General features: G+C 40.9%; 1 protein-coding gene across 10 annotated transcripts in view; it reads left to right on the top strand.

Annotated features, from left to right (window-relative positions):
* Positions 1–17,471, top strand: part of pcif1 (phosphorylated CTD interacting factor 1) — a 106,106-nt gene extending 88,635 nt beyond the window's left edge. For 6 of the 10 annotated variants that reach the window (XM_033041964.1, XM_033041965.1, XM_033041960.1 and 3 more), the window contains 3 exons: positions 10,394–10,487; positions 16,131–16,306; positions 16,960–17,471. In XM_033041964.1, the coding sequence (XP_032897855.1) occupies positions 10,394–10,487; positions 16,131–16,306; positions 16,960–17,179 (490 nt within the window). In that variant the 3' untranslated portion in view covers positions 17,180–17,471. Of the gene's footprint in view, positions 1–10,393; positions 10,488–15,943; positions 16,009–16,130; positions 16,307–16,959 lie in introns of those variants that run through there. The other 4 variants (XM_033041966.1, XR_004415479.1, XR_004415480.1 and 1 more) reach the window with 4 other exon arrangements.
* Positions 17,472–21,251: the final 3,780 nt, after the last annotated feature.

The raw sequence follows: 21,251 nt of genomic DNA, 5'->3' as shown, positions 1-21,251 counted from the left end.
AGGGCTGTAGGTAGCCGACTCCTGGTATAGAAGGACATGAATGTAATTTCCACAAATCTTCGACTGTGGAAGGAGAAAACAAAAGCACACAGGTTCCTGGACTTCATAAATTAAGCCAGAATATGAAACAAAGAAGATATGTTAACCTATATGAAGAATGATTTAAAATAACTAGCGTATTGTATTTAATTCTAGCCGCCACACTCTGTATTTGGATGTAGCAGCTGTACAGGAGGTGCAAGATTTAGTAGGATGATCACAGGGATGAGGGGATGGATTGAAACTGGAATTTTTCTGCTTAAAATAAAGAAAATAGTTGAGTGTTCAAAATCATCTGTTAAAATGAATACAAGAACCAGTTTACAAGGGTGGATTGAGAACTAGAGAGCCAGAACCAGAGAATCTTATTGGTAAAATAACCAGGGGTGATTGGTAAAAGAACCAGGGGTGGAAAAGGAAATCTTTCTCGTACAACATGCAGTAGTCATGATCCGAATGTGTGGTGCAGTAGAGCTTTCAAAAGAGAATTGGATAGGTGAGGGAAAAAAAATTGGCAAGAGATAGAAATTGTACCGACTGTTGCTTTTGCAGAGAGTCAAGTCTGCTCAATAGGTCTCACAGCATAGACTAGAAAACATAGTGAAAGGTTTCCACAGTGACTGAGTATATGATCACACCAGACAGCACAGTGGTGCAACAGTAGAGCTGCTGCCTCACAGCACAGGAGACCCACGTTTGATTCCCACCTCGGGTGCTGTGTGTGTGGAGCTTTCCACATTCTCCCTGTGACCTACTGTGGGTTACTTCCAGGCGCTCCGGTTTCCTCCCACATCCCAGAGACGTGCGAGTTTGTAGGTTGATTGGTCTCTGTATATTGCCCTTAATGTATAGTGGGATAACTGGTGTGAATGGGTGATCAATGGTCAGCATGGACCAGGTGAGCTGAAGGACACTATTTCCAAACTAAACTAAACATTTTGATTGCACCTTCACTGTTTGAAAAATATTTCAAGGCCCTTCACAGTTGTTAGATTTGACAATGAAGCACAAAAAGGGGACAAGAGCAATGTCTTAAGGAACACGTTTAAAAAAAAAACCAGTGTGGCATAATGATTGTGATTGTGTTTATAGTTTGTTTGGTTGTTTGTTTGTTTGTCTTTTTGCACAAAGTCCGCGAGCATTGCCACTTTTCATTTCACTGCACATCTCGTATGTGTATGTGACGAATAAACTTGACTTGACTTGACTTGACTTGAAGGACTTAGATAATCTTTATCACAATCAGGCGGAATGGAATGATTAAATTATAAGATATTGAAGGGGACAACGTTTTAGAGATATGGATACCACACAGGGTTGTGGAGTTGGAAGTGATTTCAAAGACATTTGAAAAACTGAATGAGAATTTTAATATCTATAAAATTGTGAAAAGTGATTCATAAAAGGTTAGCAGTGGGTGTGATAGTACTTTGCACGAAAGAGATGGTTGGAGGATGATTATGCACAGATTTATACAGCAGATACGCTGTATATACTCTTAGAGTGGGTCTATACACAGTCAGAGACACACAGCACAGAAACAGGCCCTTTGGCCCAATGTCCATGCTGACCAAGATGCCCCATTTGCCTGCCTTTACACCATGTCTCTCCGAACCTTTCCATGTACCTGTCTAAGTGACTTTGAATTATTGTTAATGTACCTGCCTCAACTACCTCCTCTGGCAGCACATTTCATATTCCCACCACCCTCTGAGAGGGAACAATGCTTTCTCTTATTCGTTTATAACATGTGGGTGTTGCTAGCAATACTGACACTGATTAATCCTTAATTTCTCCTGAACTAAGGAGCCAATTAAGAGCTAACAACATTAATAGGTCTGTTATTACATGTCACCCAGGCTGACAAAGCATTGCATATTCCCTTTTTAGAAAAAACATTGAGTAAACCACATGGGTTTTAATGTAAATATGATAGGTTCAGGTTAGTTTACGTTTAACATGGTACTGAACTGATCACCAAACTCGGTAACCTGGGCATCGACCCCTCCCTCTGCAACTGGATACTGGACTTTCTAACCAACAGACCCCAGTCTGTTAGGTTAGACAAGCACACCTCTTCAACCCTCACCCTGAACACCGGCGTTCCACAGGGCTGTGTGCTGAGCCCCCTCCTCTACTCCCTCTTCACCTATGACTGCACACCTGTACATGGTACTAACACCATCATCAAGTATGCAGATGATACAACAGTGATTGGCCTCATCAGCAACAACGATGAGTCGGCCTACAGGGAGGAGGTCCAGCACTTAGCAGCATGGTGCGCTGACAACAACCTGGCCCTTAACTCCAAGAAGACCAAGGAGCTCATTGTAGACTTCAGGAAGTCCAGGGGCGGCACGCACACCCCCATCCACATTAACGGGACGGAGGTGGAACGTGTTTCTAGCTTCAGGTTCCTGGGAGTCAACATCTCCGATGACCTCTCTTGGACCCACAATACCTCAACTCTGATCAAGAAGGCTCACCAGCGTCTCTTCTTCCTGAGGAGACTGAAGAAGGTCCATCTGTCTCCTCAGATCCTGGTGAACTTCTACCGCTGCACCATCGAGAGCATCCTTACCAACTGCATCACAGTATGGTATGGCAACTGCTCTGCCTCCGACCGGAAGGCATTGCAGAGGGTGGTGAAAATTGCCCAACGCATCACCGGTTCCTCGCTCCCCTCCATTGAGTCTGTCCAAAGCAAGCGTTGTCTGCGGAGGGCGCTCAGCATCGCCAAGGACTGCTCTCACCCCAACCATGGACTGTTTACCCTCCTACCATCCGGGAGGCGCTACAGGTCTCTCCGTTGCCGAACCAGCAGGTCCAGGAACAGCTTCTTCCCGGCGGCTGTCACTCTACTCAACAACGTACCTCGGTGACTGCCAATCACCCCCCCCCCCCCCCCCGGACACTTATTATCACTTATTATTATTTATTCAAATCATTTGCTATGTCGCTCTTCCAGGGAGATGCTAAATGCATTTCGTTGTCTCTGTACTGTACACTGACAATGACAATTAAAATTGAATCTGAATCTGAATCTGAATCTGAGAATGGTTTACATTCAGGTAAAGAGTGTTTGGAAGGTTTATATACCAAAAACAGAGAGGGTTGTATACAGAGGTTTATATACAGAGGATGCATTGGATTTATATGTCAAGAAGAATGTGTGTACATGTAAGGGTTGATATATCGTAAAGAGTATGGGTTTATATAAAGATGGGAGAGTAGGCCGTATTCAGAGCAGAAAGTGAGTTTATATTGCAGGTAAGTAGTTTATATACAAAGATAAGGATGATTTTTATTCCAAGAAGACAATGCTTATATTCAGAGAAGAATTTAACTCAGTGAAGAAAAGGTTTGCACACAAAGAGGCAGTCTTTACTTGAAGAAACATGTATACACAGTAAAGAGGCTTGATCTCCACTTTGCCTCATGCAATCATCAAGTTTTTACAGTAAGTGAACATGATGGACATGTGGCAGTTGTGTTGTAGTTCAGTTTCTCTTAAACAGACAGAAACGCAAATAAAATCAGTAATCAAGTAGTACAATCTTTATTTCGCCAGGCGGGTGTGGCTGTAAACTTTCACAGTATGTAATATACAGACTATAGGTTCACTCTATCCCCACACAAAGGGGCAGTGTTTAAGTAGATACATTTATACCTCAATTATCAGCAATTCTGCAATACCTTTACAGAGCATGGTACAGCCTCTTCCTTCTTAAGATTGACAGCTTCTTAAGATTGACAGCTACTTAAAATTGACAGGTTCTTCCGAGAGAGGAAGGGTTAGCCCATATATGGTTATGATGAGAAGGCTTTTTTTACTTAAATGACGCACATTATAATCTTATAGAGCAAGGGTAGGAGCAGAGTGTCTGGACATCCTCTTAATGTTTATATTATAGAGGAGACATTCACAAAGTTGTGCTTGTTATCTCGCTTGTTATGGGAAAAAGAGCATAAATATCTTTGTTAGCCTTGTTAGTGTAATAGGAGCAAGAGTAAGCGTTTTCTGCTGGCTTTGCAATTATAATAGGAGAAAGGTAGCAGCTTGTCTGTACTTCTAGTTTCAGCTGAATCCATTTTTGTAACTTTTAAATCTTTTAAACTTCCGCAGTTGGAAGGAATAATAAGATGCACATAGATGTGGGACTATAAATTAGCACCTCTGTTGGAAGTAATTCAATTTTGCATGGTAGCAGACGCCAGATGGAAGAAGCTGTAAGAAAAATAGAATCAGAAAGCATGTACATAAATACATAATATGTATTTAAGGTTGGCAAGCTGGAAGCACAAAGAGCTATGTGGGAGTTGTTTGAATGCCAGTCGCTGAGACATGGGATCTCGACCCGAAACATCACCCATTCCTTCTCTCCAGAGATGCTGCCTGTCCCGCTGAGTTACTCCAGCTTTTTGTGCCTATCTTTGGCTGAAATAAAGGTCGGAATTGGGAACTTAATATTCAAGTAACCCTGTATCCAGGAAAGATAAGCAATGGTAAAATATGTGGGTGGCAGTACTGATTAAGAAGGATGTATTGCTGAAGAGGCAAGATGCGCTTGAGGGATTAATATTGAAGTAAGGGGGAATTTCTAAAAGTGTTCAGAACTTACTTGATTGGTTTGTTTTCAGCCTGATGTGGGAGGAGACATTGGTGCATTTAAGATGAGAAAAGTGCTGCATGTGTCAAGGGGAGAGCAGGGCAATAAAGCTCATCTATTTATATTGATACTACTTGATACTGGAGGAGTATAAGGAATAATAGCAGAAATAATGGATCAAAATTAATAAATGAAAAGAATTGGAAGACGAGTAAACGTGGACATTATCGTGAATGCGGTTTCCCCACTTATCCCTGTCTCCTTTGTGTCATGTAGTTCTGCTCTTGCTTCAAGAACAAGGATATATTCTCCTGCCCCTCATCTTTGAGCCCACCATCCTCCGCATCCAACACATCATTCTACAACATTTCCGACACCCCCAACCTGATCCCAGGACAAGCTGCATCCTATCATCACCGACCTCGCTCCCCATCCAACCCACTATTCCCCAGGTAATACCCCTGGAACTGCAGGAGATGTACCACCGTTCCTACAAATCCCATCTCACCTCCATCCTGGAACTCTAACCGCCCTTCGAGGTGAGACAGAAGATGCATCTTTTCAATCTTTGTCTACTGCATTTGGTGCTCCCGATATGTTCTTCTTTTCATCAGCGAGACCAAATAGACAAGGTGACCATTTCGTCACCATATACACTCTATTAAAGTCTGCTGATCGTCCAGGTGCTAACTATTTTAACTCCCCTTCCCATACTGAAATCATATTCCTCTTAGGTAGCTTACTGACATAACAATGTAACATCATAAAATTCTTCAATTCTTCTCTTACTCCACCCATCTGCCATTCAAACCCCTCTTTACCCATATTGACCTTTCACTTGCTATGCTTTGTATAGCCCCTTACCACTCTTTTTCAGCTTTCTCTCCCTACCCCATTGGTCTGAAGAAGGCTCCAGACCCAAAATGTCACCTGTACATTCTGTCCATAGATGCTGCTTAACCTGCTGAGTTTCACCAGCACTTTGCGTTTTGTTCAAATTTTAAATCATTTGTGGCTGTAATTAAAAGAAATAAATAACTAAATGGGATATAACCTCATTTGATGAGTGAAGTCGGGATGCAAATTGTGGAAGAACTTGCCAGAAACTTTAATGCGTTAAGAAAACTTTAGAAATAATAATTGGGAAAAACATTAATAGAAATTTGAAGAATGAGTTAATAAAGGAGCCAGCATGGATTTGTTTAAAGTAAATAGTGGTTGAGTGTTTTATCGTAATAGTAAACTTTGATCAAGCAAATGAAATCGATATTATCTATATGAATTTATAGGTACTTGACAACCTCTTCACATAAAAGAGTTATAAGTGAAATTGAGGACCATGGTATAAAGATGTCAATAGCAGCATAGAGAAGAAAAAACATGGCTAAAGGTCAGAAGGCAAAGTCAGTAGACAGTGAGTCAAAAGAGAGAGGTTTTACATCCAGAAAAGAGTTCCTACTCGGATGTATGGTCAGAGGGTCGTTACTCAAGAAGAGATGTATATGTGGGAGTGAGAGTTCTTACTCAAGCGCTGGATTTATAAAGACAGACGAGGAATCTTGTATAGAAAAGAGATGATTTATGATCAAAGTTTGAATGAATGAAGGCCAGAACAAAACAGGGCCAGCAACAGATGACCTCAGGAAGGCTGGAGTCCATAATGGCCTATCACTGGCTGGGGAAGATGTCCCTATAACAGGGATGTGAGAATGCGAACAGTGCAACTAGTAGGGCGGGGAGTGGAGGGGGGGGGGGGGGGGGGGGGGGGTTGAATGCAGGAGAGATACAGTGCCAAATGGATAAATATCAGAAAGGAAAGAATTTGAGGAGTGGTGGGAAGAGGGTAAGAGAATAGAATTAGTTGGACTGGTTTTACATAAAAATAATATAGACTACAGGCTGGATGCTCCTTTTTGCTATAATTATTCTGCGGGAGAGCCAATTTGTTCTTGGAAGAATGGATTTTACACAAACAGAAGGACAAAAGCAGAAGCACAAATTTTTAAAGGGCAGGGGATATATATTAGAACAAACTACTTTATTTAAAAGAGGAATGATTTATGCTCAAGGGACAGGCATTATACACAGACATATCTGACCATTGTTACAGTCGTTATACTCAGGAGAGAGTTCTACAGTGACCTCCATAATGTTTGGAACAAAGACCCATCATTTTATTTATTTGCCTCAGTACTCCACAAATTGAGATTTGTAATAGGAAAATTCACGTAATTAAAGTGCACATTGTCAGATTTTAATAAAGGCCAAAAATATTCTGTCGTGCTGCAGCAAGCAAGAATTTCATTGTCCTATCTGGGACACATGACAAGTAAACTCTCTTGACTTGTCTTGGTGAAAGCAAAATGTATAAAAATGGCCTTTATTAAAATCTGACAATGTGCACTTTAATTACGTGAATTTTCCTATTACAAATCTCAATTTGTGGAGTACTGAGGCAAATAAATAAAATGATGGGTCTTTGTTCCAAACATTATGGAGGTCACTGTAGAACTCTCTCCTGAGATTAAACACAACTTCAAACAAATTATGAACTATAACAGCCTATTGCACTTTATCTGTGTATTTATATATATATATATATAAATACACAGATAAAGTGCAATAGGCTGTTATAGTTCATAATTTGTTTGAAGTTGTGTTTAATAGTCTGATGGCTGTGGGGACGAATCTGTTCCTGAACCTGGATGTTGCAGATTTCAGGCTCCTGTACCTTCTACCTGTTGGCAGCAGAGAGATGAGTGTGTGGCCAGGATGGTGTGGGTACTTGATGATGCTGGCAGCCTTTTTGAGGCAGCGCCTGCGATAGATCCTCTTGATGTAGGAAGGTCAGACCCGATGATGGACTGGGCAGTGTTTTTGCAGCCTTTTCCGCTCCTGGACTCTCAGGTTGCCGTACCAAGCCACGATGCAACCGGTCAGCATGCTCTCTATTGTGCACCATGTAGAAAATACAACAGTGTTTATACATAGTCCCCACATTTCAGGGCACCATAATGTTTGGGACACAGCAATGTCATGTAAATGAAAGTAATCATGTTTAGTGGGAAGACAAAAATGCTGGAGAAACTCAGCGGGTGAGACAGCATCTATGGAGCGAAGGAATTAGGCAACGTTTCGGGTCGAAACCCTTATTTCGACCCGAAACGTTGCCTATTTCCTTCGCTCCATAAATGCTTCCTCACCCGCTGAATTTCTCCAGCATTTTTGTCTACCTTCGATTTTCCAGCATCTGCAGTTCCTTCTTAATCATGTTTAGTATTTTGTTGCATATCTTTTGCATGCAATGACTGCTTGAAGTCTGTGATTCATGGTCATCACCAATTGGTGGGTGTCTTCTCTGGTGATGTTCTGCCAGGCCTGTATTGCAGCCATCTTTAGCTTATGCTTGTTTTGGGGGCTAGTCCCCTTCAGTTTGCTCCAGCATATAAAAGGCATGCTCAATTGGGTTCAGATCGGGTGATTGACTTGGCCACTCAAGAATGACGATTTTTTAGCTTTGAAAAACTCCTTTGTTGCATTAGATTAGGATGTGTCTATACACTTCAGAATTAATTATGCTATTACCATCAGCAGTTGTATTATCAATGATGATAAGTGAGCCAGTACCTTCAGCAGCCATACATGCCCAGGCTATAACACCCCCATCACCGTGTTTCACGGATAAGGAGGTATGCTTTGGATCTTGGGCAGTTCCTTCTCTCCTCCATACTTTGCTCTTGCCATCACTCTGATATAGAAACATAGAAAATAGGTGCAGGAGTAGGCCATTCGGCCCTTCGAGCCTGCACCGCCATTCGATATGATCATGGCTGATCATCCAACTCAGTATCCCATCCCTGCCTTCTCTCCATACCCCCTGATCCCTTTAGCCACAAGGGCCACATCTAACTCCCTCTTAAATATAGCCAATGAACTGGCCTCAACTAACTTCTGTGGCAGATAATTCCCCAGATTCACCATTCTCTGTGTAAAAAATGATTTTCTCAAGTTAAGTTAATAAGTTAATCTTCATCTCATCTGTCCACAAGAAAATTTTCCAGAACTGTGGTTGCTCTTGTCAAACTGTAACCTAGCCATCCTATTTTTGCAGCTAACCAGTGGTTTGCATCTTGCAGTGTAGCCTCAGTATTTCTGTTCATGAAGTCATCTGCAGACAGTGGTCATTGACAAATCTACACCTGCCTCCTGAAGAGTGTTTCTGATCTGTCAGACAGGTGTTTGGGGATTTTTCTTTATCTTGGAAATAATTCTTCTGTCATCAGCTGTGGAGGTCTTCCTTGGCCTGCCAGTCCCTTTGCGATTAGTAAGCTTACCAGTGCACGCTTTCTTCCTAATGATGTTCCAAACAGTTGATTTTGATAAGCCTAAGGTTTGGCCGATGTCTCTAAAGGTTTTATTCTTGTTTCTCACTCATAATGGCTTCTTTGACTTTCTTTGGCACAACTTTGGTCCTCATGTTGATAAACAGCAATACAAGTTTCCAAATATGATGATGAAAGATTGGAGAAAGAATAAGTGCTGAGAGCTCTCTTATCCCTGCCTTGAGGCAATTAAACACACCTGAGTAATTACAGACACCTGTGACGTCACATGTCCCAAACATTATGATGTCCTGAAATGGGGGGACTATGTATAAACACTATTGTAATTTCTACATGGTGAAACTAAAATGTGTAAAAATAGCCTTTAATAAAATCTGACAATGTGCACCTAACCACATGTGATTTTTTTTCTATTACAAATCTCAAATTGTGGAGTACAGAGGCAAATAAATAAATGGTGGGTCTTTGTCCCAAACATTATGGAGGGCACTGTTAAAGAGGGTTAATACATTAGAAGAGAGATAATTGACACTTAGAGAAATAATGTGTCTTGCCAAATGAGGATTAATGGCCTAGTAGGGAAGGTTTATATTCAAAAAGAGAAACAGTGATACTCAGATGAGGGTAGGTGTATATGGAAAGCGCTTATCGTTGGAGGGGAGAGATTTATAGATTATGCAGGGTTTTTCTCAAAGTTGGGTGAATTTATACTCTGTAAGTGGGTTTTTAGTCAGGATGCTGCGTTTATACACAGAAGAAAGTATATATGCACAGCAGGAAGGATTAGTTCAGAGTGGAATAAGAGTCTATACCCAGTAGAGTAGGAGTTCAGATTCAGGAATGAGGTTGTATTCCCAGAGGGAACTAAGTTTATATACACAATTTATGAGATTACTACACAGGAGAAAGATAATTTATACACCAGATGCCATATTTGTACAGTTACAAGGTTTTTATGTTAATGGAGATTTGTACTCCTGAGATAATGTGAGATCTCAGGGCCTAATATGTGTTACAGTCGGATCCCCATGTCTCCACTGTGGATGGAAGTCAGTTTCCTGTGTTTATGTTTGTAACAATGGCCAGTTCCTTTGGTTTTGTGCTTTCTGATATTGTAGATATGAGATTTCCTCACATATGTGAGGTGCAATTCCCTCAGATGGTGATGGGTACAGGTCAAATTCCCGGCATTGGGCTTTGGTTGAGGCTCAGTGTTTTGAGTTTGTGCAAGAAGTGTTTAATCACTGTGATCACTGAGGATGCAAGTGGATTGTGCTGTGAGTAAATGATTGTACCACAGTGTGAGGAGTCATTCTCTATGTGTTGTCCCTATTGTATAAACCTGTCTGTAGAGTTGACGCTGAACTGTGTGAAAGTTGCTACTTGTTTTCTCCTTTACAGCTCATTCTTGACTTTCTCACCAGTCAGCGGCTCCTTTGAAGCAAATCCTCCGTTTGGTGAAGAGCTGATGGACAGTATGGTCGCACATATGGAGGTGAGGGTCCAAGGTGTCAGTCTGCCTTATCAAAGTAGACCAGGTGTAGGACAAAGGGTTGTATTAAGTTAAACAGTTAAAGTATTGTGTTTCAAGGAACAAAAACTTTATTGATGAGATATAAGGCCACAGATCAAATAACGTCACTGGGCAAAATTATTAATTTCTATTATGAGGCCACGTTATGAGGAGATATATCTCTTCTTTTTGTGAAATTATGCATTTTGGTCATGTTTTATTATGCAGTACATTGAATTAGAATAGAGTATCAGATTCGTTCAACATTGTTGTTCCACTTTGCACTCATGGACCAGTTATGATTTGAGGAACTTTCTGTCAAAAAATCTCTGTCCCTGTAAGCCTTAAGGAAATCAGGCAAGCATCATGACCTCCTGGTCTATTGGTTATTATCTCCAAATGGTCTGCTTATTTCCTTTACTTTTAAATTGATGAGTGCCATTATGAACTAAGTTGATTTTCACTGCCCCTTCACAATGCTGTTCCGCAGGGGAGATCATTCTCACTCCATGGTTCCTTTATTTAGAGAGAAGACTGAAGCTCCATGGCATTTTGCAATGTTATTGTGCCATTACTAAGTACTTTAGCGTGATACTGAGCTGCATTAATAAAAATTCAGACAAATGAATGACTGAAAGCTTGGTAAAGATCCAGGTTTTAAAAAACAGCTTAAAATAAGTTACAGAGACAGCGAATTTTAGATAGGAAATTCCACACCTTACCATATTCGAAGCTGAAGGCACACCCAGCATTGGAAGGTTAAAGGAAATTGGGGATGTGCAAAATGCCAGTTTTGGGGATTGCAGCAATCTCATAGGTTTATAGCTAGGTGGGAAGTTACAGAGATAAGGCATGTAAGGTATTTTAAAACAGAAATGCTACACCTTGAAATCTGGAGCATTTACTGTCTTTTGTGTCACAATGAAATCTGCCCAACTGTGCTTCTGTTTTTTTCCCTCTATATGCGCTGAATAAATAGACCCTTTCTCATTTCACTTTTCTCATCATGGCTCATGATTCAGTTCTTAGATTAGTTCTACATTTGAATTAGGTACAACAAGAACTCGGGCTCTGGTTACCCACTCCAGGTGATATCCTCCTGCCAGAAGTGAGAGCTCAGGTTTTTCTCCATGAATCCTGTAGGACGTGGAAGAAACAAATTAAACGAGATACCTCCTTCATGCCCTTAGAGAAAGGCAAGAAACTTTAAAATATGAGCAATAGAAATGCTAAATAACCAGGCAGGGTAAATGTCATTAAGAGTTTATGTCTGCTACAGTAACTCAACGGGTTAGGCAGTATCTATGGTCGGGACCCTGTCCATTTACTACACAGATGTTGTCTGACCCGCTGAGTTCCTCAGTTTGTTTACTGCTCAAACTATATATTAATTTAGAAAATAACAACCTTTTTGCATGTAAACATTTATTTAAATATTTTCCAGTCCTTTTATGAGGCAATATTGGACATTTTTGAATAAAACGATTTTGTACAGAGATCCTATCAAAAAATAATCCTTTAGAACAAATGCATCCTAGGCTTGCACTATGAAAGAATGAATCAATAATTGGTTCACACCCCATCATTGTCTGAGCCAGACCCTTTTTCAAAGTGTCATGTTACCAGACCTTAACCTGAAACGCAACTAAAATTGATGTCAGCAATTAGTTTTACACCGGTGACAACGTTTTCACTGTACTATATCTCAGTACACGTGATAATAATATTAAATCTACTTAGCACCTTCCTGGACGAAAGAAGCATTCACCTTTTCCATCATATGCTTCTGTTCATCTTTCAATTAAATATACATTCCAAACATGTACAGGTCTTTAATCCTTCAATTTTAAATCTGGTCGACTTTGCTGATTAACTTCATTGTAATAGAGAAGCTACAGTGCCCTCCATAATGTTTGGGACAAAGACACATCATTTATTTATTTGCCTCCCTACTCTACAATTTGAGATTTGTAATAGAAAAAAATCAAATGTGGTTAAAGTGCATAGTCAGATTTTAATAAAGGCCATTTGTATACATTTTGGTTTCACCATGTAGAAATTACAGCAATGTTTATACATAGTCCCCCCATTTCAGGGCACCATAATGTTTGGGACACAGCAATGTCATGTAAATGACATGTTTAGTATTTTGTTGCATATCCTTTGTATGCAATGACTACTTGAACTCTGCGATTCATGGACATCACCAGTTGGTGGGTGTCTTCTCTGGTGATGCTCTGCCAGGCCTGCATTGTTTTGGGGACTAGTCCCCTTTAGTTTTCTCTTCAGCATATAAAAGTCTTGCTCAATTGGGTTCAGATCGGGTGATTAACTTGGCCGCTCAAGAATTGACCACTTTTTAGCTTTGAAAAACTCCTTTGTTGCTTTAGCAGTATGTTTGGGATCATTATCTTGCTGTAGGATGAACTGCAGGCCAATGAGTTTTGAGGCATTTGTTTGAACTTGAGCAGATAGGGTGTGTCTATACACTTCAGAATTCATTATGCTACTACCATCAGCAGTTGTATCATCAATGACGACAAGTGAGCCAGTACCTTCAACAGCCATACATGCCCAGGCCATAACACCCGCACCATCGTGTTTCACAGATCGGGTGGTATGTTTTGGATCTTAGGCAGTTCCTTCCCTCCTCCATACTCCTGCCATCACTCTGATATAAGTTAATATTTGACTCATCTGTCCACAAGACCCTTTTCCAGAACTGTGGTTGATCTTTTAAGCACTTCTTGGCAAACTAACCTGGCCATCCTATTTTTACAGCTAACCAGTAATCCACAGTGTTTCTGATCTGTCGGACAGGTGTTTGGGGATTTTTCTTTATTATAGAGAGAATTCTTCTGTCATCAGCTGTGGAGGTCTTCCTTGGCCTGCCAGTCCCTTTGCGATTAGTAAGTTCATCAGTGCTCTCTTTCTTCTTAATGATGTTCCAAACAGTTGATTGTGGTTAGCCTAATGCTTGGCTGATGTCTCTAACAGTTTTATTCTTCTTTCTCAGTATCATAATGTCTTATTTGACTTTCATTGGCATAACTTTGGTCCTCATGTTAATAAACAGCAATAAAAGTTTCCAAAGGTGATGGAAAGACTGGATGAAAGACTAGGTGCTGAGGGCTCTCATACCTGCATTAAGGAGGCAATTAAACACACCTGAGCAATTACAGACGCCTGTGAAGCCATGTGTCCCAAACATAATGGTGCCCTGAAATGGGGGATCGATGTATAAACACTGCTGTAATTTCTACATGGTGGAACCAAAATATTTTAAAATGGCCTTTAATAAAATCTGACATTGTGCACTTTAACCACATGTGATTTTTTTCTATTACAAATCTTAAATTGTGGAGTACAGAGGCAAATAAATAAATGATGGGTCTTTGTCCCAAACATTATGGAGGGCACTGTATGAGAAATGGGAAAAATGAATGATGCCAGAAATACATAGATTGTTATCTGTTCAAACACAGGTAGGCAATATATATGATGATCAAATAGGAATATCCAATCTTGTTAAAGCTGGGATAAGATTTGCCATCAATATCCAACTGTTACTGTGAACAAATCTATGAGATATCATGATCTGATGGCCCTGTTGTATAAATGGTTATGATTTGAGTTCCCACATATAGAATGTACTTCCATTAATCATACAGCATTTCTTAGATTCTTGTACAAAATTTGGCTTCACTTTCAATCTAGAGAAGGAAATCATAGTAAATATTTTCTTCCATTCAATATCATTGGCTGCAATGGATAGATTCTCCTATTAAGATGATTCAGAAAATTGTAGTTTTTTTAAAGCTAATAGCCTTTTCGGGAAATATTAGAAATTAAATGATTAAAAGGGGAATTAAATATAATAAAACTGGAGGGCCACAAACATTAGTTTGTTTGTATATGAGAGCAAGACCACTTACGATCACCCTGTGAATTTCAGTTACTTTTATCTTGGAAAGATGAGACCTTGATCTGGAATTGTCTACATTGAAATAGGAAATTGCAGCAGTCTGATGAGCAATCAATCTGCCAGACAAAAAGACAGTGATGACAAAGACATAGGCATAAGTGAAGGTGAACCTTAAGAAATGCACCGCTCAAATGATGCAAGGATCACTTAAAGACCAATCTAAAATAACGTGTCATCTCAAATGAAAATTGGGAGCATACTTTCATGATAAGAATTTGATAAACTATTATTCACAGATGTACAACAAAGTTAGAAGCAAGTTACATCCAGCTAGACAAATAGAAGAACCCAAGATAAACTGGAAAAAAGATCGATATGTAATTTGGATTTATCTTCAGGAGAGCTATATCTTCTTTAGGAAGATCCTCTTCTTGATTATCATTTATTATACTGCCACAGATATTGAATTTTATTTTTAAAAAGGACAGATTGTGCTGGAGTAACTTAGTGGATCAGGCACTCAGCGGATCTCTGGAGGACATGGATAGGTGATGTTTTGGATCGGGACTCTTCATCAGACTGATTGTGCTGGAAAACACTGATTGTGTAGGAAAACGTTTGGAAGAGAGGTGGGGGCAGAGCGATAGGTGGATAAAGATGAAGGGGAGTTTTTGATAAGCAGTTGGTTGGACAGAGATGAAAAGGCAAAAAAGGATAGAAGAGGCACGGATGAATTGTGAAGCCAGACGAAGGAATATAGGTGTAATGGAGAAGGGGAAGGGGGGAAATGGTGTGAATCCAGGTGTAGTACAGGGAAGAGAGGGGACGGGGGAATAAATAAATAATAAGATAATTAGAAGGGGGTTGTTTGAAAGTTAATTACCTCAAATTGGAGAATTTAATGTTCATACCATTAGGTATGAACAACCAGCATCTGCAGTTCCTTGTATCTCCAACTTTATTTTTAGATAGGCATAAGGCAAGGTCAGCCGTGCAAATTGAGACACCAGACTAAGTTCCCTGAAGATTCATTATTGACCAAAAGCTGATTTAGGCCATTCATTTCATTTTACTGCACTTATGTGCAAGTGACGAATAAAACTTGACTTGACTTCAGTAGGATCTGGTGTATGATAGCAATATTGCACTGGCAAGATCCCATTAGCAAACTGACTGGAGCCTTCCAATAGGAGGCACAAAGAGGATGGATCTGGAGTGGAGCAGAAATTCTGCCCAATCCAATAACCAAAAAAACACAGAGCATGCTCATAAACCTCAGCAGCTCGGGGAGCCTCTGTGGAGGGAGACAGAAAATCACAGGGAATAATTTAAAAAAAACTGCGGGTGCTGGAAATTTGAAATAAACACACATAATGCTGAAAGTACTCAGCATGGTGAACAACATCTGCGGAAAGAGAAACAGTTAACATTTTAGGTTGAAGACCTTTTGTCAGATCTAAATTCTAATGAAGGGTATTTAACCTGCAATGTTAACTCTTTTCTCTTTCCACAGAGAAACAGAGTTAAGCTTGATGACTTTTTGTAAAAATTATTGGAGTTAATGGGTCTGGTGTGAAGGTAGGTTGAAGAGTTTATCGTTTATCATATGAAAAAGGCACTGATTGGCTTGACCTGTTGCTACAAGCTGTGAAACTGAGGCATACTATTAAGTATTTCATCTTCATTTCTCTTTCATACAGAACCTTCTGGGCAATTCAAACGAGCCACTCTCCTTCATTGTGTTTGTCCCAGAATGGAGAAACCCTCCAACACCGGCTTTGGTCCGAATGGAGGAGAGCAAGTTTAAGCGGCACCAGGTTCTCATCCCAGCCTATGAGCATGAGTACAGGAGCGGAGCACAGCACATCTGCAAAAAGTAAGTTTCAAATCAACTTGAGCGGCAGGTTGAGCGATGGGTTATCGAATGATTTATCTCCTGCAAGTGGATGGATTGGGAATGAGCGGTATGCATGAGGGTAAGGGTTGGGCAGGTGCCAGTCACAAGATGGTGAGGGTTTATTGGAAAGAGAAAGCAACCCAGGGCAGTCATAGGACGAGGGATGGTCATAGCGTAGAAGACAGCTATAGGCAGTGTGGCTGTGAGGCAGTTGCTCAGATTGAGGTGGGGGATCTTGAGATTGTAATTATGTGAGGGCATGAAACAGATGGAGTGTGTACGGGAGGGAGGGAGGGGGGCTTGGATTGAGGCTGTTGGGTATTCTGTTTAGGATGTGGGGCATTGCGGGAACAGGGCAAACGAGGTGAGTGAAGGGCAGTCGAGATGAGGGTGCAGGACAGTCGAGATGAGGGTGTGGGGCGGTTGAGATGAGGGTGCAGGACAGACAAGATGGTGCAGGACAGTCGAGATGAGGGTGTGGGGCGATTGAAATGAGGGTGTGGGACAGATGAGATGAGGATACAGGACAGATGAGATGAGGGTGCAGGGCAGATGAGATGAGGATACGGAGCAGTCAAGCATTCAATACGATATGAAGTGAGATCAAAATGTCTTTTTTGTTTATTTTTTAGGGAAGACATCTATTATAAAGCTGTGCACTCAACAGCTCTCATCTTCCTGCAGAATGATGCTGGATATGCAAAATGGGAGCCTGCGCAGGAGCGGGTGCAGGAATTAATGGCAGCTTATAAAATAGCAGGAAAGTCATCATCTTCTTCGTCCTCTGTGGCACCTGGTGATAAAGATCAGGAACAGAATCGGGACCAAAGCAGCAACACCGAGCACCTTTGAACTGTAATTGATAAAGGAACCACAACACAGCTAATACTCTGTGTGGTTTTAAACAGACTAATTTGAAACAAGCTGCATAACCATTGTCATCACCAGCAAGAAATGTACATATGTACAGTGTCTTTCTAAACAGAACCACAGTTCTGGATTCTTAATGTTTTTGTTTGTTGCTTTTATTTTTACCAAGGTATGTAGCAGAGAGAAGCAGAATGCGTCTGTGTAATATATTCTATGAAAATATTTCATAACAGAATACAGTGTCTGTTTTATCAGCTTTTTTTAAAATTTTTTTTGAAATTATGCAATTCCGCCTAATTTTTGTAAACTTTGCAAATAGTGGCTGTAGACATTCTCCATTTTAATGCCGTGAGTATAGGAATTTCTTTATATTGCTGAGAATTAAGTTTAAATGTACAAACAGATGGATAGGAATTGATTGGTGTTGCTTCTTGTTGACCTATGTAGACTATCTCTGAATTATTCAGACAGCTTCACGCACTGAGTGTGCAAATGTACATCATCCAATGTGTACTGTGCGGCTTTGCATCTAATTCTTCACTGGCACAGGAATATGATGAATTCTTGAAAGCTACAGGAAGAACAGAGAGATGGGATGAGAGCACAGGTTGTACAGCATGGGATCCTTTAACTTTTTCTCATGAAACCTGTGGAGATTTGCTTTGTGCACCCAGTCATGGTTAGTTTCCCAATTGTGTAACATGCTGTGGATTGAGAGATAGTGATTCCAGACAACGGCAGTCTTCTGCTACCTGACAACAAGTCAGATTCAAGTTAGCAGAACAACTTCATTCTTATCAGGGCCACCCAGTGAAGGGTTAAATGCAGGATTGCTTTGTCTAGAAGTGTTTATCAAGATATTCTGTCACAGAGTAACTGAGATTGTAAGATATTGCGTGTCCATGCATTGTCTCAACCACAGCACCAAGCACCAGCACAGCCAGGCGACCAGACCTTTTTCTCTGCTTTTGCCATATCTGCTGGAAGATACACACAAGCCACAAAGTGGTGGGGAACTGGTGATTACCTCATAACCTTTGGGGTATAACCACTCTTTTGGTTCAATTGCACTGAGAATTTGGTTGATGCTTCACAGAACTGAAGTCCAGGTTTGAAACTCTTCTGATTGAACTTACAGGCATTCAAGCTTGAAGACCTGGCTGGTCTGGGCAGGGCTGTATTCTAAGTATTGTATGACAGTCTTACTGTAACAGTACACAACATCAGGTTGGATGAGCAGCTTCCTACTACAAAACCTTAAAACAGCAGTGCAAAGTGAAGAGTTGTTATTATTTTTTTTCGTGTGTGGCTGAAGAAAGCATGAGGATAGCTGAAGCGAAGGTAATTGCAACAAAAATACTTTAACAAATATAGAAATGCCATAAACAAATGATCAACCCATAGAGTGAAGGAGGGGCACAAACTTGAAAAAAAACAACTCTTTGTGTGGGCCATGCATGATCTGCATATTTTGCATATTTCCAGCAGTATTTTGTTCATATCTTAAATTTTCAACATTTACAGTATTGTTTTATTCTCAAGCGCGGGGTGTAGAACATCCCTTGTTGTATCCATTCCAAAAGCAGACTATTGTAGCTGCTGGAAATCTGAATTCAAAACAAATGCTGGAAATACTCAGCAATTCAGGCAATGTCCCTAAAGAGGGGACCAGTTGATTGGTTTTCATTAGAACCCATGAAACTTCGATTTTCCAGCATCTGCAGTTCCTTCTTAAACTCACTGACCTAAACCTCTGTTTTCCTCTGTGCCTGACCTCAATTCCCAGCCGTTTCTGTTTTATTTCCTGCATCCATTCTGCTATCTTAAACTGTGGCTCCTTTTCTGATATTGTATCTGCATCAAGCTATGCTGGTCCCACATTGCATTTTTGCATTACAGTTCTTTACTGACCCTGTAGTCAAGTCAAGTCACGTCAAGTTTATTTGTCACATACACATACAAGATGTGCAGTGAAATGAAAGTGGCAAAGCCTGCGGAATTGCAAAAACACCAGAATAACAGAACAGAATAGAACAGAACCAGTATTTACATTTTAGAAAAAAAAAAGACACAACAAACAGTAAATTACTAAATTAGTCCCTGGTGAGATAAGAGTTTACAGTCCTGATGGCCTGTGGGAAGAAACTCCGTCTCATCCTCTCTGTTTTCACAGCGTGACAGCGGAGGCACTTGCCTGACCGTAGCAGCTGGAACAGTCCGTTGCTGAGGTGGTAGGGATCCCTCATTATGTTGCTGGCTCTGGATCTGCACCTCCTGGTGTATAGGTCCTGCGGGAGGGTGAGTGTTATTCCCATAGTGTGTTCGGCCAAATGCACTACTCTCTGCAGAGCCTTCCTGTCCTGGGCAGAGCTGTTCCCAACCCAGATTGAGATGTTGCCGGACAAGATGCTTTCTACAGCCCCAGAGTAGAAGCACTGAAGGATCCTCAGAGAGACTCTTAATTTCCTCAGCTGCTTGAGGTGGTAAAGGCGCTGCCTTGCCTTACTCACCAGTGCGGCAGTGTGTGTTGACCATGTCAGATCCTCTGTGATGTGGACTCCCAGGTATTTAAAGGTCCCAGGTCTCATGTTGTGCTGTCACCTTGGCCTTTGCCGCAAGTTTGGTGTCCTGTGATCCAGTGATTCCGTATTGGCCCATTATCCCATGACCCTGTATTGTCCCATCACCTCACCGTTCTCTGATACCCTGTGATTCTCTGATTGCTTGTGGTTCCACCAACTTCAATTGCACTTTTCATATGATCTCAACATAACTTTCACACAGAGGAATCTCTTCAGCAGTGTTCCTTCGGAAACTAATAAAGCGCATTATATAAAAAGAGCTATGTGTGATATGGAAAAATGCAGTTTAGAAGTTTAATAACAAAGGAGATTTGGTACAACAAATGGAATACATTAAAAATCTTTTAGTTTTGGCATCCTTGGCAATATTTTGCACCATTGTCTACATGCTTTGTCTTTTTATAGCATGTGCAGTCTCATCAGAGTATCAGTCTTTCCTTACCTCTCCCCATGCATTGTGCAGAGCGAGTCTTCCTCACCTCTCCCCATACAGTGAGCAGAGATTTTCTTCCCTCACCTCTCTCCATCCACAGTACAGAGCTGGCCTCTCTTTTATCTGGAATACTTTACTGTTAAGGCACCTCCTTCCCATTGTTTAGCAGCTGTGTGATCAATTTACAACCCTTTCATTCAGCCCAGTTTTAGAAAATATCTTGTCCCCTCCATTTATTCCATTGTCTCCTTTTTAACATGAACATCTCAATGATAGTGTACCAGGCATCATTTATCAAAATATGCCTACTGAACATAGAAACATAGAAAATAGGTGCAGGAGGAGGCCATTCGGCCATTCATTGTGATCATGGCTGATCATCCCCTATCAATAACCCGTGCCTGCCTTCTCCCCATATCCCTTGACTCCACTAGCCCCTAGAGCTCTATCTAACTCTCTTAAATCCATCCAGTGACTTGGCCACCACTGCCCTCTGTGGCAGGGAATTCCATAAATTCACAACTCTCTGGGTGAAAAAGTTTTTTCTCACCTCAGTCTTAAATGACCTCCCCTTTATTCTAAGACTGTGGCCCCTGGTTCTGGACTCACCCAACATTGGGAACATTTTTCCTGCATCTAGCTTGTCCAGTCCTTTTATAATTTTATATGTTTCTATAAGATTCTCCCTCATCCTTCTAAACTCCAGTGAATACAAGCCTAGTCTTTTCAATCTTTCCTCATATGACAGTCCCGCCATCCCAGGGATCAATCTCGTGAATCTACACTGCACTGCCTCAATCACAATGATGTCCTTCCTCAAATTAGGAGACCAAAACTGTACACAATACTCTAGATGTGGTCTCACCAGAGCCCTATAGAACTGCAGAAGAACCTCTTTACTCCTATACTGAAATCCTCTTGTTATGAAGGCCAACATTCCATTAGCTTTCTTCACTGCCTGCTGTACCTGCACGCCAACTTTCAGTGACCGGTGTACAAGGACACCCAGGTCTCGCTGTACCTCCCCCTTACCTAACCT

Source organism: Amblyraja radiata, chromosome 23 (genome assembly GCF_010909765.2).
Source record: "Amblyraja radiata isolate CabotCenter1 chromosome 23, sAmbRad1.1.pri, whole genome shotgun sequence".
Classification (NCBI taxonomy): domain Eukaryota; kingdom Metazoa; phylum Chordata; class Chondrichthyes; order Rajiformes; family Rajidae; genus Amblyraja; species Amblyraja radiata.
This window is presented reverse-complemented; position numbering and strand designations above follow the sequence as displayed.